The sequence below is a fragment of the Pagrus major genome, chromosome 17, assembly GCF_040436345.1.
Source record: "Pagrus major chromosome 17, Pma_NU_1.0".
In the NCBI taxonomy this organism is placed as follows: Eukaryota; Metazoa; Chordata; class Actinopteri; order Spariformes; family Sparidae; genus Pagrus; species Pagrus major.
The window spans coordinates 15,284,477-15,297,490 of record NC_133231.1 but is presented as its reverse complement, the minus strand read 5'-3'; the positions used below and the strand labels follow the sequence as shown (position 1 = coordinate 15,297,490).

The following is a 13,014-nucleotide window of genomic DNA, read 5'->3' as shown; positions in this document are numbered from 1 at the left end:
TGCTCAGCAGAATAAGATGCACCAGTGAAAAAGTGGGTTACAAGCCAGCAGCGGGATACAGGGGTATCATCGAAACAGAGCTTGAGTAATAAAAAGTGTTTGAAAGATGATCTAGAGATTAAAAGACAGCAGTTTTTAATGCAACGCCGTTAATTAAGATTCCTGCAGTGATTTATTTTGAAAATAAAAGTGTGTTTCAGGCTACAGCCTTTGCCAGGTCGTTAGGATATCGGAGAGTCAATAATGCGGCTTGCATGTTGCTGAACCCTCACTCCCAAGTGGCTGAGCTGGCAGCTTGTATTTCTTGACGTTTTCTCTCTGCCATACAAGCCGGTCAAATTGAAAAAATGGAAAAACATCTTTAATGTTGTTTATTTGTTAACCCCAGTGCAGAGCTTGCTAAAGAACTTCCTTTGTTATGCATCAGGAGTAAATTGGCACTGTAGCAACAATGCAGCAGGCAAATTACCGACATAAAGATAGGGTATGAAGATAAATAACTCAAGCCATTCGTCAAAATTAATCACACATATAGGAACCAAACAAAAGAACAACTCAGACAATCTGTAGGCAATTGTTACAAATGTATGTTACACCCTTAATTATCCTATAAAGAAGAAAGAACAATCAAACCTGTGGTGGCCATGGCTGCACTGCAGAGATGTAGAAGCGCCCCGTCTGCCAGTTACTTAGCAGGTTGCTGGGTTGCAGTTTAAGGTTGGATCCAGCTGAACAGGACAGGAGGCAGAACCGCTTCAGAAGCCTCTCTGTGAACTCACCAGGGACCCTCTGCTGGCAACAGTGAAACACTGCATTCACAGCAGTGGGGTACTCCCTGTGCAACGACAAAGCAACTGCCAGGGTGTGGACTACAGGGGCATAGTGGGTCACCAACAGTAGTGTAAACAGCTAAACAAAGCAATATACTGAGTGTCATACAGGCTTTTGTGTGCAAGTGAGGGTTGGAGGGTTTCTTAGGAAAATTAAGATTTTTTTAAATATATGTTTAAGGATTGTGTCTTTTGCTCCCAGATTTCTGAGTGTTAATTATTATGCTGAACACATTCTATCTATAAAAATATAAAAGTGAGCCCTGTAAGCTCAAAATGCACCATTTTCTGTCTCCTGTGCTGTCTTTTGTGCAGTGCAGTCAGCCCACTCCTGCAACTCCAGGGAGAAAATACAGCCTACATATGCAGCTTTTCCATTAGCAGAGGCTGCCAGATTCACTATGGTAGAGAATCTGCTAATGAATAGCACTGAACAGAGATAGGTTAAATTAACTATATTTCTTTAAAGACAGCCTTCTCCAAGAGCTGCACGATGCAGCACATAAATCATTTACACGCTCGCTGCTGGTAGTTACTACTGCATGTGTAACTGAACTGACTGCAGCGTCAGCACAAGCGGGAGTGCAGCATAATAGAGGGGGGGTTCATTGGTCTGCTTCCAATGGTAGAGAAAATTAAAAGAAAGATGCATGAAAACCAAGAGAGACATTTGGTTCAAACATTTGTTTTATTATTTTGCATCAATCTGAAAGTCACAAAAATACAAATGCTAATCACCACCATATAAAGTCGGCACATTATCTAGTAACAGATGATAAAAACATTTAAAAAAAAGAAAGAAAAAAGGAGCACAGTAACATTATGAAATTGAAGAAAGCTTCATGTGTTCATGGAAAGATAGCCCTCAGCTGTGATCGAAAGTATTTGCTGCCACCTAATGGCAAAAGTCAGGAACACTGTGAAGAAAAGGGAGAAGGTGAGTTTCATCTCATTCAGCTTCGTTTTACAGAAGAAAGATTCACAAGTTTGTGTGACACTTACCAGATCTCCACTGCACTTTGCCTCTGTCTCTATCAAGCTGTGGAAAGAGTTTTAGATTACGGTTATATCGAAGAAACAATAAAATGGCAGTGCATCAACTTGTGGGGCATTTAAAAATCCTAGTTATTATTACAGAAGACAGAAAAATACTTACCCCGTGGAACAGATTCCACATCAGGACCCCTGGTCCTAAAAGGAAAACAAACAGTTATATAATGAAAATGCATGAAAGAACTGGTTTGTGCAACAAAATGGGAAGGCTTTAATCTATTTTCCAGAAAACTTGAAGGTGTAGTGTGTAGGATTTAGGGGGGATCTATTGGCAGAAATCGAATATGATAATATTGATAATGTAATTTTCATAATCATGCTCTCATTAGTGTATAATCACCTGAAACTAATAATTGTTGTGTTTTTTGATACCTTAGAACGAGCTTTTTATATCTACAGTTTCCATAGAGTCCGCAATATTGCACCGTCATGCTTCTACATTAGCCCAGAATGGACAAACCCAATACTGGCTCACGTTTTTTGTGTTTTTGTAACTGTAAAGATGGAGGGGTATTCAGTTGGTTGAAATCGCCAACCTTACTGCTAGATGCTACTTAATCCTACTCATAGACCTTTACTTCTTTCCTTTTTTTTTAACAGATAATGGTCTGGTTTGTTTAATCTGATTTTTAACTTAACTTACCTTGACTGCTCACTCTTCGAACAGGAACATTTGCGGGCTGTTTTGGGAGAAAAACACATGAAGAAAGAATTACACACGTCTAAAAATGTGACAAAAAGGGGCATGCAAAATTATAAATATATATATTTATTTAAAAAAAAGTATGAAACTTTAACAGTCAGCTGTAAACCCCTAAGCACCCTCCCCCACCCAATGTATGAGAAGAGGAGGAGGTTCCTCCAGGCTTTGATAGGTGCACGAATACTCTTGAGCTTGTGCCAATGAGCCCATCTGGGCTACACGCCTTGGGAGGCCTTATAAGCTTGCAGCTTACTGGCCTGAGCTCAAGACTACATCAATGAACCTAAATCACAGCAAAAATCCTGTTGCCAAACTATACAGGAGCCAGTATGGTGAATAACTTCCAACTAGTAGCATTAATATTATGTGCAAGCCTAAGAAAGAGTTATGTGATTAAGATCCACTTCAGTTTGCCTCTCGACATTATAGACAGATGATGCAGTCTTTACATGACTAACGGTTTAGTTGTTGTCTTTACAAATACTCGTGGTTTGCATTCGGCCTTTCACTTAAAGATGTAACTTATAGTAAAGCAGCCAGTTTGGCCCACAGACAAGCTCTTTACATGACATGTGTGAGCAGTTATAGTATACTCGCTAAACTATTTGGTGTGCTCAACAAAATAGTTGGGCCAATGACCTACATACCCTCCAGACTAAGAATAAAGCTGTGAGCATCTTGAAAGCTAACACTCATCCTTTATTCGATCACTTTGACACTAGGAGGCGCCAAAGGGTCTCTTGTGATCAATAATGTTCTGTTTTGTTTTTAAAATCCAAACCCCTAAAAATAACATTTCCGAAGTTTCTGTTCTGTTTCATGCTCTGCCTGTAAGGCTTGCCGCTGGCCCCTGGGAGTATCTGACTTTTCACAAGTGGTTATCAAAACAAGCTCTTTCCTTGGTCAAACAGATGTTCCACTTTATGTGCCATTTAAGGTCATATTACGTTGAAGTCTAATCACACATGTAACTTCGGAGTAATTTGTGAGTTCAAAATAGAAAATGTTAATTGAAATTTGGAGAATTGATTTTTTGTTAAATGCTTATGAATATACAAGTGTGTAAACAGACATTTAACAGCAAGAAACTACTTAACTCTTATTTTATACTGTTAATTCTTTGTATTCAAAGTGGACATATTACGCTCATTTTCAGTTTTATAAACTTATTTTAGGTTACTACTGGAATGTAGTCTGAGACACTGTTTTAGCTCCTGTCTCTACAAGATACACACAGTCTGCTCTCATTGGTCAGCTCGCACATGCCTGAGCCAGCACCGCTCAGCATGTCTCTGGTCGGCTCTGTTGTTTTTTCAGCTTCCACTTAGCTTAATTTCTCTCATGAGTATGGGGAAAATGATGCAAATGTGTGACGTGGCGACATAGTGTGATGTCATGAAGTCACAGAATTACAGACGAAACTGCTGACGAGGTGTTTCAGGAGCAGTGTTTTCTGTGGGAAAGAGGAGTTCCCATTGGCATGGACTTTGGGCTTTTTAACTTTGAAGACTTTTTACATGCACAAGAACCTATACAACACACTGAAGGAAAGGAAAAAACTGAAAAAGCAAATTAGATCTCCTTTAATGGCCTGTCGATCAATCTAGTGGTGACAGCAGCTCTATTCTTTTCAGCTTTGTCAGTGTGGCGATCTGCTTACATTTCGATATCAGATTGTGCCTTTCAGAGACAATTTAAATTCAATACATTTATCAGCTGGTTTTTAGTTTAATGTCACCACCCGTATAGTGTGTTTCCTTCGAAAACGAAGCCTTACACTCATTTCTTCGTCGAGAGCAGTCAGGAATCTTGACGAACAGAAGCTGAGAGACTGTGTGGCAGAGTGTGTGGGTCCCAATGAATAATTTATTGCTTGGTTTTGGTTTCAGGGCTTCCACCAGCAGTAACAGCATGTGCTGGCAGGTAGGAGGAGGAACCTTGGAAGGACACTGAGCGAGGAAAGGGGTGAAGTATAAAGGGCAAATAGCTGTGATACGTTGATACTGAGAGAGCTGAGTGCTGAGATTGTGCAAGAAGCATCTGTGTGCCTCCCTTCCAGACGTCTGAGAGAGGGACAGTAGCCTACTTGTTTTCCAGCAAAGTATGAGGTTAACTCACTCACAGTGTGGCGACACTGACCAGACAGTAGTTTAAGGCGGTCAAACACTTACTGACAATGAGGGCGATACCCATGAGGAACAGTACCACTGCGAAGACCAGGCCACCAATTCTCAGAGATTCATAATCTGAAATGAAAAAAAACAAAAAAAAACAACAACACTTTTTAGTTCTTGCAGAGATGAACAGTCACATGTGAATGTTTTGAGTTACAAAACACCACAAATTCAAAGGCCTTTTGTGTGGCGTTTAACCACATTTTAATTGAGGAGCAACATTGCAGAAAAGCTTTGCAGACCCTTAATGGTCATGTTGGGACACCACAAATTCCTGTGAGCTGCAATCACCAAAACTATGGTGAACTTAAACTCTGATGTTGTCTGTTCCAATGAGACTGGATACAACTCTGCAGGAGGAACCTTGTAATGTTGCAGAACGGGCTCTGGGTCAGTCAGGGTCGGTATGTTTTCACCTGTGTCTGTTTGTTGGTTGGTTTGTCACATATAAACTTGCTAAGATTTTGAGTTTTTGCAGTGTTTCAGCATTTTCATTCATTTTCAGAGAATTATACATGGATACAACGTATTGTAATGCAAAGAAAGATGCTTGGGGTGATTTCTATTTATCAAATTCCCAGCAACGTTTACTGTTTCAGTGCACTGATGTCATTTTAGAGAATGAAGTTCATTGTTAAACTGTAAAATATCCTGCCTCTGTTACATATCTGTATACGGGGTCGGCATCGGCCCCAAAAATCCAGTATCAGTCGGACTCTAGTTTAAAATTTAGAGTGATGCAGGGCTATTGAGTTTATATTGGATTAGGCTTGTTGAAGCTTGTTAGCTAACAAGATGGCAAATGACTGTAGGTATACCAAATCAACACTATGAAAATCATAATCATATTCAAACAATGTTTTTTTAAGTGAAAAACATGCAAAAATGGTATACCGTCTCAAAGTTGCTTCATCAAAGAGGGCTTCATCAATTCTTTAGTGCAGTGTTATTCAACCTTTTTGACTTGTGGCACTTTAAAATAAAGAACTTTGACTAATGAGTAATTTTCCCCTCTCAGGTTGTTTGAGGATTTTAGAGGCTCAAGGAGATGAAAGTACCCAGAACTTAACAAGAACGAAACCAAAAAAGATAAAAGTCAAAGAAAAACGAACATGAAATTTACATTTTGTCTTACTTAACCCTGTTAATATCTTGGGAACCCCTGAGGAATCCTGACCCACGTGTTGGGAGCCACTGCTTTAGCAATCTTCCCATAGACTGGGAAGGAACATGACCAAAAATGGTCTACTGCCCAAGTATTGATTGTAGGTATTCATAAAATATCAGCTTTCGAGCAGTTCTTTGCACTTTTATTTTAAAATATCAGCTTTTGAGTGTTTCTTTGCACGTTGTTGGATAAACTTAAAATCTGCTCTACAACACAGGGGACAGGATTAGAAATATTTGGGACTAATCCAGAAGCTTGGCCTTTGAGGTGAAACTTTTCCATGACTTCTGGAAAAACAAGTGGAAAATGCCAACTCGTCTCGACCTCCCAGATGTTTCCTGTGTCAGTGTCATTTAAAAGACCACGTTCATCTACTCAACACTCACCATACTGAAAAGCGCTGTCATAGTCCGCTGGAAGAGAACAGAGAGAGGAAATAAATGAGAAGCAGATTTACCCACTGACACACTTCAGAGAGTACTCATGATGTGACAGCTATTCAGCAGTTTTAAGGCTTCAGTCATTCATCTAGTCATTAGCCAGTTTGAGGCCAGTGCCAATTTACATGCCAGCTGAAAGCGAGTGTGCAGCTTATCTTAATTTGACTTTTCTAAGCTTCTGTTCAAATAATACCCACCTTTGTCGTTATCTGCCGCTGAAGCTGTGAAAAACGAAGCAAAATCATTAGTCTTCATGAGGCATTCACATGGTGTTGCAAGTACTTGTCAGCAAATGGAAAATATGGTGGTAAAGTGGCAAATTCACTCCCGAGATAGACCAAAAAGGTAAGTATCGAACTATCGAACTATCAAACCCAAACTTGTTTTTATTATTGATTAATCTGCCAATTATTTTCACGATTGTTTAGTCCATAAAATGAAAAAAAAGGCCAAAGTGACGTCTTCAAATTACGCATTTTGTCCAACCAACAGTCCAAAACCCAAAGACTCTACGTTTACTCTCATAAATGACAAAGAAAAGCAGTCAAATCTTATGTTTCAGAAGCTGTTTGACATTGACTGATGACTGATGTTGACTGAAAAGACTGAAAAACTCTCTTTTTTTGATAGACTAATCGATTAATTGACAAATTGATCCTTACACGTAAACCCATATGAGTTTATGCATTATATTATCCTTCAAGAAAATAATAGATAATAATAAATTCTGCAAAAAGATCCCAACTTTTATGATAAAGAATCACTTGCTATTTTTTTACAGCAGACCTGTTCCTAAAGTGTTTTATAATGGTTCTTATTCATGTAAAAAATCTTGGAAGTTAAAAGGTCAACGTCAGCACCAACAGAAGCTCCACTCTCCCACAGAAAACACTGCTTCACACCTGTGACATCACATTACATCTCCATGTCACACATTTGCATAATTTTTGCCCATCGGCTAGTTTGGCACAAAGAGAGCTGATTGAGTATTTGATTGGTGATTGGTATTTGGAAAGGGAGCCCAAAAGGGACAGGATCTAAAACAGAGCCTTTCAGAAAGAAGGGGAATACAATGCTGCAGCTCTTGACAGTATGAGAATACTGATGTGTTCTTTGAGCATTAAAGCATCTAAACCTATTCAAGTGCTAACCCAAAATAAGATTATGAACATGAAAATTAGCATAATGTCTCCTTTTAGACCAAATCTTCCAGAATGGTCACATTCTCCACAAAGAGAAATGATGCTTCTCTCCATACCTTTGCTTAACTTCTGTGTATTCATTGTTTTGCTCTGTGTTATCTTGTGTGCTGTTCGGGATGTGGGAAAGTGCAGCCCCCTCTGCTCTACCACATCTCTTCTCCCATGTGGAAAAACATATTGGCTGGGTTCATGCTCCAGTCTTTTAAATCTTGCTAGAAAGCGTACTGTACTCAAGCTGAATCGCAATTTCTGCCTTTTGTTCAGTGATATCAAGAAATGATTAAGAAATAATGAGCATAATTAGAGAGACAACTTCACTTGGTCTAATGATGAAAACACATTGTTTATATGAGAAGCCATGTTAGGACTGAGTGACCTTGGAGTAGCACACTGGAGGTTTCACAAATACTTTTCTACTCGTGCCAGACAACATTCCACATCATTAATGTGTTATTTCTTACAGCTCTCATTAAAATATTCAACAGACTGTGAAGAGCGTTTTAAATGTCAGACAGTCCTGGTTGTTGTGTTATTATGTATACACTTTGACGACTGATGTTGAATACAGATAAATGATAATCTGTTCAATCAAGTAAAAAAAAGTGTAAGTTTGACTACTCCAACAGCTCATCAAATCAAGCTTGATGCTAAATTTGACAGATTTTCTGGCAAACAGTAAAAGAATCATGCCGCTGATGTATGTGGTTCAATACAGTCTGACATTAACTGTTACAAATGAGTATGATGCAGCTGAAACCCTGAGCCGAATTGTTTTTTTTTTACACTCCAAATCCCATTTACTGCAGAGCACGAGTTAACTTTGACCTCATTATCAAGCAGTAAATACTAATGTTAGTCTCGAAAACACATTTTTCCAGATTGGTGTTGACAAGTCTTTGAAAATAGGGTCTGACTCCAACAGACCGAAGTGTCAGAGGAGATAACAAACCCCCCAGTGTAGGCAAATCAGCTTCACATCAAGCTCAGCTGATGACATGCAGGGCACACAGAGAAACGAACCGAAGCCCAGACCCTGCATTAACACCGGAAAACTTGGCAGTGGTCTGAATAAATGATTACTCAAACTGCAGTATAAAGAAACATTTACACTACTCCGACATGGCCTTTTGTCACAGCAAAACACTGCCATGAAATGATTTAAAATGGAAAATACATAAAGTAAATCACACTGAAAACAATATCACTTTTAATGCTAACAATAAGACAAGGCACTTTAAACACATTTGACCAGCACATGGCAAGCAGCCATACCACATGAGTAAGCAACGGAAGCCAGAAATCAGATGGCCATGCACTGCCAGCGACCATGCAGGAAAACTTACCAAACACTTCCCTGCCAAACGCTGATCCTGTTATACAGACAGGAGGAACTTAAAACATAACCAAAGCTACAGAAAAAGGGGAAGCAACTGAAGCTCGCACAGGTCGGTTTCAAAGAGGATATGATGTGAAGCCGCTTAGTGAAAAGGGATGCTCACCGAGTGCAGGAGCCAGCCACGAGCTGAATGCCACCAACACCACAAGATCCATTGTACCTGTTGATGAGAAACAGCGATGAAGATTTATTAAGAAGTATGTAACAATTAAGTGCAGTAATAAATGTCTTAATGCGATGTAGAGGCTCGGTTCTGTCCTCACATTTTGGGGTCCTTGCTGTTTTATGAGGGTAATGACCTACAGTGACAGGAAGTTGAGGCTCTTCTCATGTGATTTATAGATAAACTTCGAGACTTACTGACTCTCTTCAGACTAAAATAACCAAACTAGAATATAGAGATGTTCTGATACCATGTTTCCTTCCCAACGATCTGATTACAGTGCTTTCAAATACACAGTTTTATTATTACTTAACAGCTCTATACTAACCTTGTATGGATGTGAAATGAATGCAATCATTGTTGAATGGCCTAGCTCAGGTTGCATGCATCAACATACAACTTTCTTTCATTATTATCTAGTTTGACAGTCACCTATAAATGAAAAAGAAAACAAATATCACTAAATGTTAGTTTGCAGACTTGTGTTTGAACTTACACAGGTCACTTGCCGTTTATAGATATTGGCTACTTGTGAAGTAAAAAAATCTATTCTGGGGCTAGTAAATCACATGATGTTGGATCAGCGCATAGATATGCATAATCACAGATACCCAGTCCAGCACTTTAGGCAGCATCAGACACATTTCTTGTATTCTAACCTCCCTACTACAATAACGAGTGAAACTGCCTTGCGAACAGAGAAAAGCCTGTTTTCAAAAATCCTCAGCAGCCCACCTCTAATACCTCTCAGAGCCTACCAAACAGCCAGTTCAGGTTACTAAGGGCGAATTGTTGTTTCCCAGAGCAGTCGTGGATCAGAAATGGGAGAACAAGCTTTACTCAATATGATATTATTAAATGGGCAAAAGGAAGAGTCCAAAGCGAAGCAGCAGAGGCTGAGATACCCTGGTTTTTAGCCCTGTGTGCAGGCCAAGCTCCAAAAAACACTAAACCCCATAATGCAACAGAATAAAGTGTTTCATTACTTTTCAGTCTTCAGTAAGCCCCCTCAGGAGCCACAGAGGATAAAATACTGTTCTCACAACATGCTAGTAACGAGCACACTGAACTTCAGCGGAGTGTCCCTTTAATGAGACCACACCACACAAAGCTCCTTCTTGACTAGACACTTCGTAAATGGATCATTTACGCTATCTGAATACGTGTCTTAATACTTTGGCCTCCTGACTCTTGGTAAGTGAAGAGGGTCTATTTCAGGCTCAGTAAATGGCGCTTGGCAGTCGAGGGGTGCAAGGCAAGGCTGGTGTTAAGTTGCATGTGATATTTGGTCAGTGGGTTTGGATTTGTTTTGCTGGGTTGTCTAGTCTGGAGCACTAACCTCCTTGGGGCTGTTTTTCTGTCCAAATGTAATCTGGGACATTCTCTGAGGTTCTTTTACACGCACATGTTTACAGGCTAAGGTTCCACTACCAGACTCGTGATTGGGCTCAAGAGCTGCAGGAGGACCAAGGGGCATGGGGCATGGTTGCAGTGTTGTTCACTTCACAGCCGCGTGATAGAAATGAAAATCCAAAGACGTGACAAAAAAAATGTAATGCAGGTAGGCACAGCTCCACACTGAAAATCTAAGCCATGGAATAAAAATGTTTTGCATTGCAAAGATCAAAGCCTACGTTAGCTGGTTCCCCTCCTTGGCCCTGAGCACTGCTGGGGATTCATGCATGACTAAAGTGGGGGGTGTGAACATGGAGCTGGAGTGGGGAGAAATGAACAGTTCAACCCCCAAGCAGGATTAACAACAAAGGCCTGCCAATCAGCTTTAATCAAACAAATACATGGGGAGTTATTCCAACAAGAACCAATCCAATAATCTTGTTTGTTAGCCTTCTGAGTGATGCAGAGGAACATAATGGGGAGGCAGGAAAGACACCCATATAACAACACACAACAACAACAAAAACATTAATTGCCGTGGATTATAATAAAGTGGGAGGAACATGAACAGTTTGTAATTTAAAATAAAATGAGGGTCGCTTACATGAACCCTTACAGGTAAGCCCATGTGACAGTGCATTCACACATCAGCACTCAGGTGCAAAAAGCTCCTTCAAATTAAGGGTTTTGTTCCTCCAAAACAAAAGATGAGACACACACAGGCCTGTGATCATTCAAACTTGGGCGCATGTGACTCATTTTAACGAGGGTGATAAGTGCGGGAGAGAGTCATGTTTGCCAGCTTTTAAACGTGATCCTGTTCTGGTTCAGGAAAATAAAAACATTTTATAAACAAACAAACTAAACAAGCATAAAGTGTCCGGCAGGGCCCAGCGCGCCACCTTAAAATGAAAATGGAAAACGTAAACAACAGAAAAAATACGCAACAAAAATGCAAAACCAAAACCAAGGCTGTGTGGGTAAAAAAGCGTTGAATTTTTGTAGGTAATTAGGCTGAATGACCACATGTTCACTCAGGCATTGTTGGAAGTTGGGGGTTGGAGGAAGTCTTGTGAATGCGCTGGTTTATGAACAAGAAACGGAGAAAACCTGCAGACACAAACTGTGTGTTTTGCAGCTCTGACCTGCAGATTTCAGCTGTGTGAGTCTACGTGTCCAGCCGCAGCGTTATGTCAAATGTATTTAAGCAAATGCATTCACTTCATCAACAAAATGTGGACGTTTAAATGAACTTACCGTGCATCAGCCTCCTGTAAACTCTAATCTAAGGTGGGATCTGTCTCTGCCCTGTGAGCCGAACTTTGCCTCAACTTGAAGAAAGTTTCCTACTTGTTACTTCAGCCAAGACAAGAAAATATGTAACGCTAAACTTTCTGTTTTATAAGAAGCCAAAAAGTCAAAAACACGCGTTGCATTCACAGGAGACCCTTCAGCACTCAGCTGTAGCGAGTAAAGATCTGTTCTTCCTTGGTCTCTGCTCAGGAATGAGAGACGGAGAGAGAGGGGGGCGGGGTGCAAGTCCCAAAATGATCCTGTGCTGCCCTGCTCAGAGGTAAACAACAGAGAGGCAGCCACAGAACAGGGAGACTGTTCCCATCTGGTTTGGTGCCTGCATTGATAATAAAACATGATTTCCTAATGACCTGTAACTCAGGCTCATTTCCCCACCACAGCCAAATATAAGAGTCACAGGCAGACAAACACAGGGCTTGTTGTGCTGTGATGTGATTTACAGGCTTTTGGAGAGTGAGTGCAGTGAAGTGAAAGTATAAACACTGGTGCACTTTCACGGCCAGTGCAGTCTGTCAGTGAGACAAGTTTTCTCTCAGCTACATGAAAACTGTCTTCCCGAGGTCTCTTCCTCACCAAACTGCCAGATCTCCCTCTTCGCTTGAAGCAGATACAGAGCTGAGCGGGCTAGGCTTCGATTTCACTAGGTTTCGTCTCAATACAGTTGTGTCACACTGTGATATCCAGTGTTATCTGTCTACTGTTGTGGTTAGTTAGCAGTAGACATTCATGGCATTTTGTTATTGCACTACTCTTGCACCAGGGACCTGTGGCACAGATAGTTTTCCCATTAATACATTAAGTTTACACAGGATTTCTTCTTCATTCACCAGCTGTGTTGCATGCAGAAGACTTAAGAGTCATTTATTTTTTTTAAAGCAGCTACAAGAAACTTTCATTTAGTGTTGATTCTGGCGGCCCCTGTGGATAAAAGCGGAAGTGTTCCCACTGCAGATCTCAAATTTGGCTAGCATGTACATTTGTTTTGGAAGTGAATGAAAGAAAGACGCATTGTTTTTCTTACACTATTTTCCTTTTTTCCCCCCTCTGTTTGTAGTCCTAAACCCAGAAATCAGTCTTTACAGGCAGACTTCAGTTACAAACTATTCTAACTCTAACTTTACAGCTTTTATTTGCTGCTGCTTCCTTTTGAAGTAAATACTGATTGCAAGTGTAATG

General features: G+C 40.3%; 1 protein-coding gene across 1 annotated transcript; it reads right to left on the bottom strand.

Annotated features, from left to right (window-relative positions):
* Window positions 1–1,499: 1,499 nt before the first annotated feature.
* On the bottom strand, window positions 1,500–11,869 carry LOC141012051 (FXYD domain-containing ion transport regulator 6-like). Its single transcript, XM_073485431.1, has 9 exons — window positions 11,782–11,869; window positions 9,070–9,126; window positions 6,566–6,589; window positions 6,315–6,341; window positions 4,758–4,832; window positions 2,527–2,563; window positions 1,987–2,021; window positions 1,833–1,869; window positions 1,500–1,747 (listed from the first exon to the last, which is right to left on the bottom strand). Exons 1-8 carry the CDS (start codon window positions 11,786–11,788, stop codon window positions 1,865–1,867), a joined length of 267 nt encoding a protein of 88 aa, XP_073341532.1. The 5' UTR covers window positions 11,789–11,869; the 3' UTR covers window positions 1,500–1,747; window positions 1,833–1,864.
* Window positions 11,870–13,014: the final 1,145 nt, after the last annotated feature.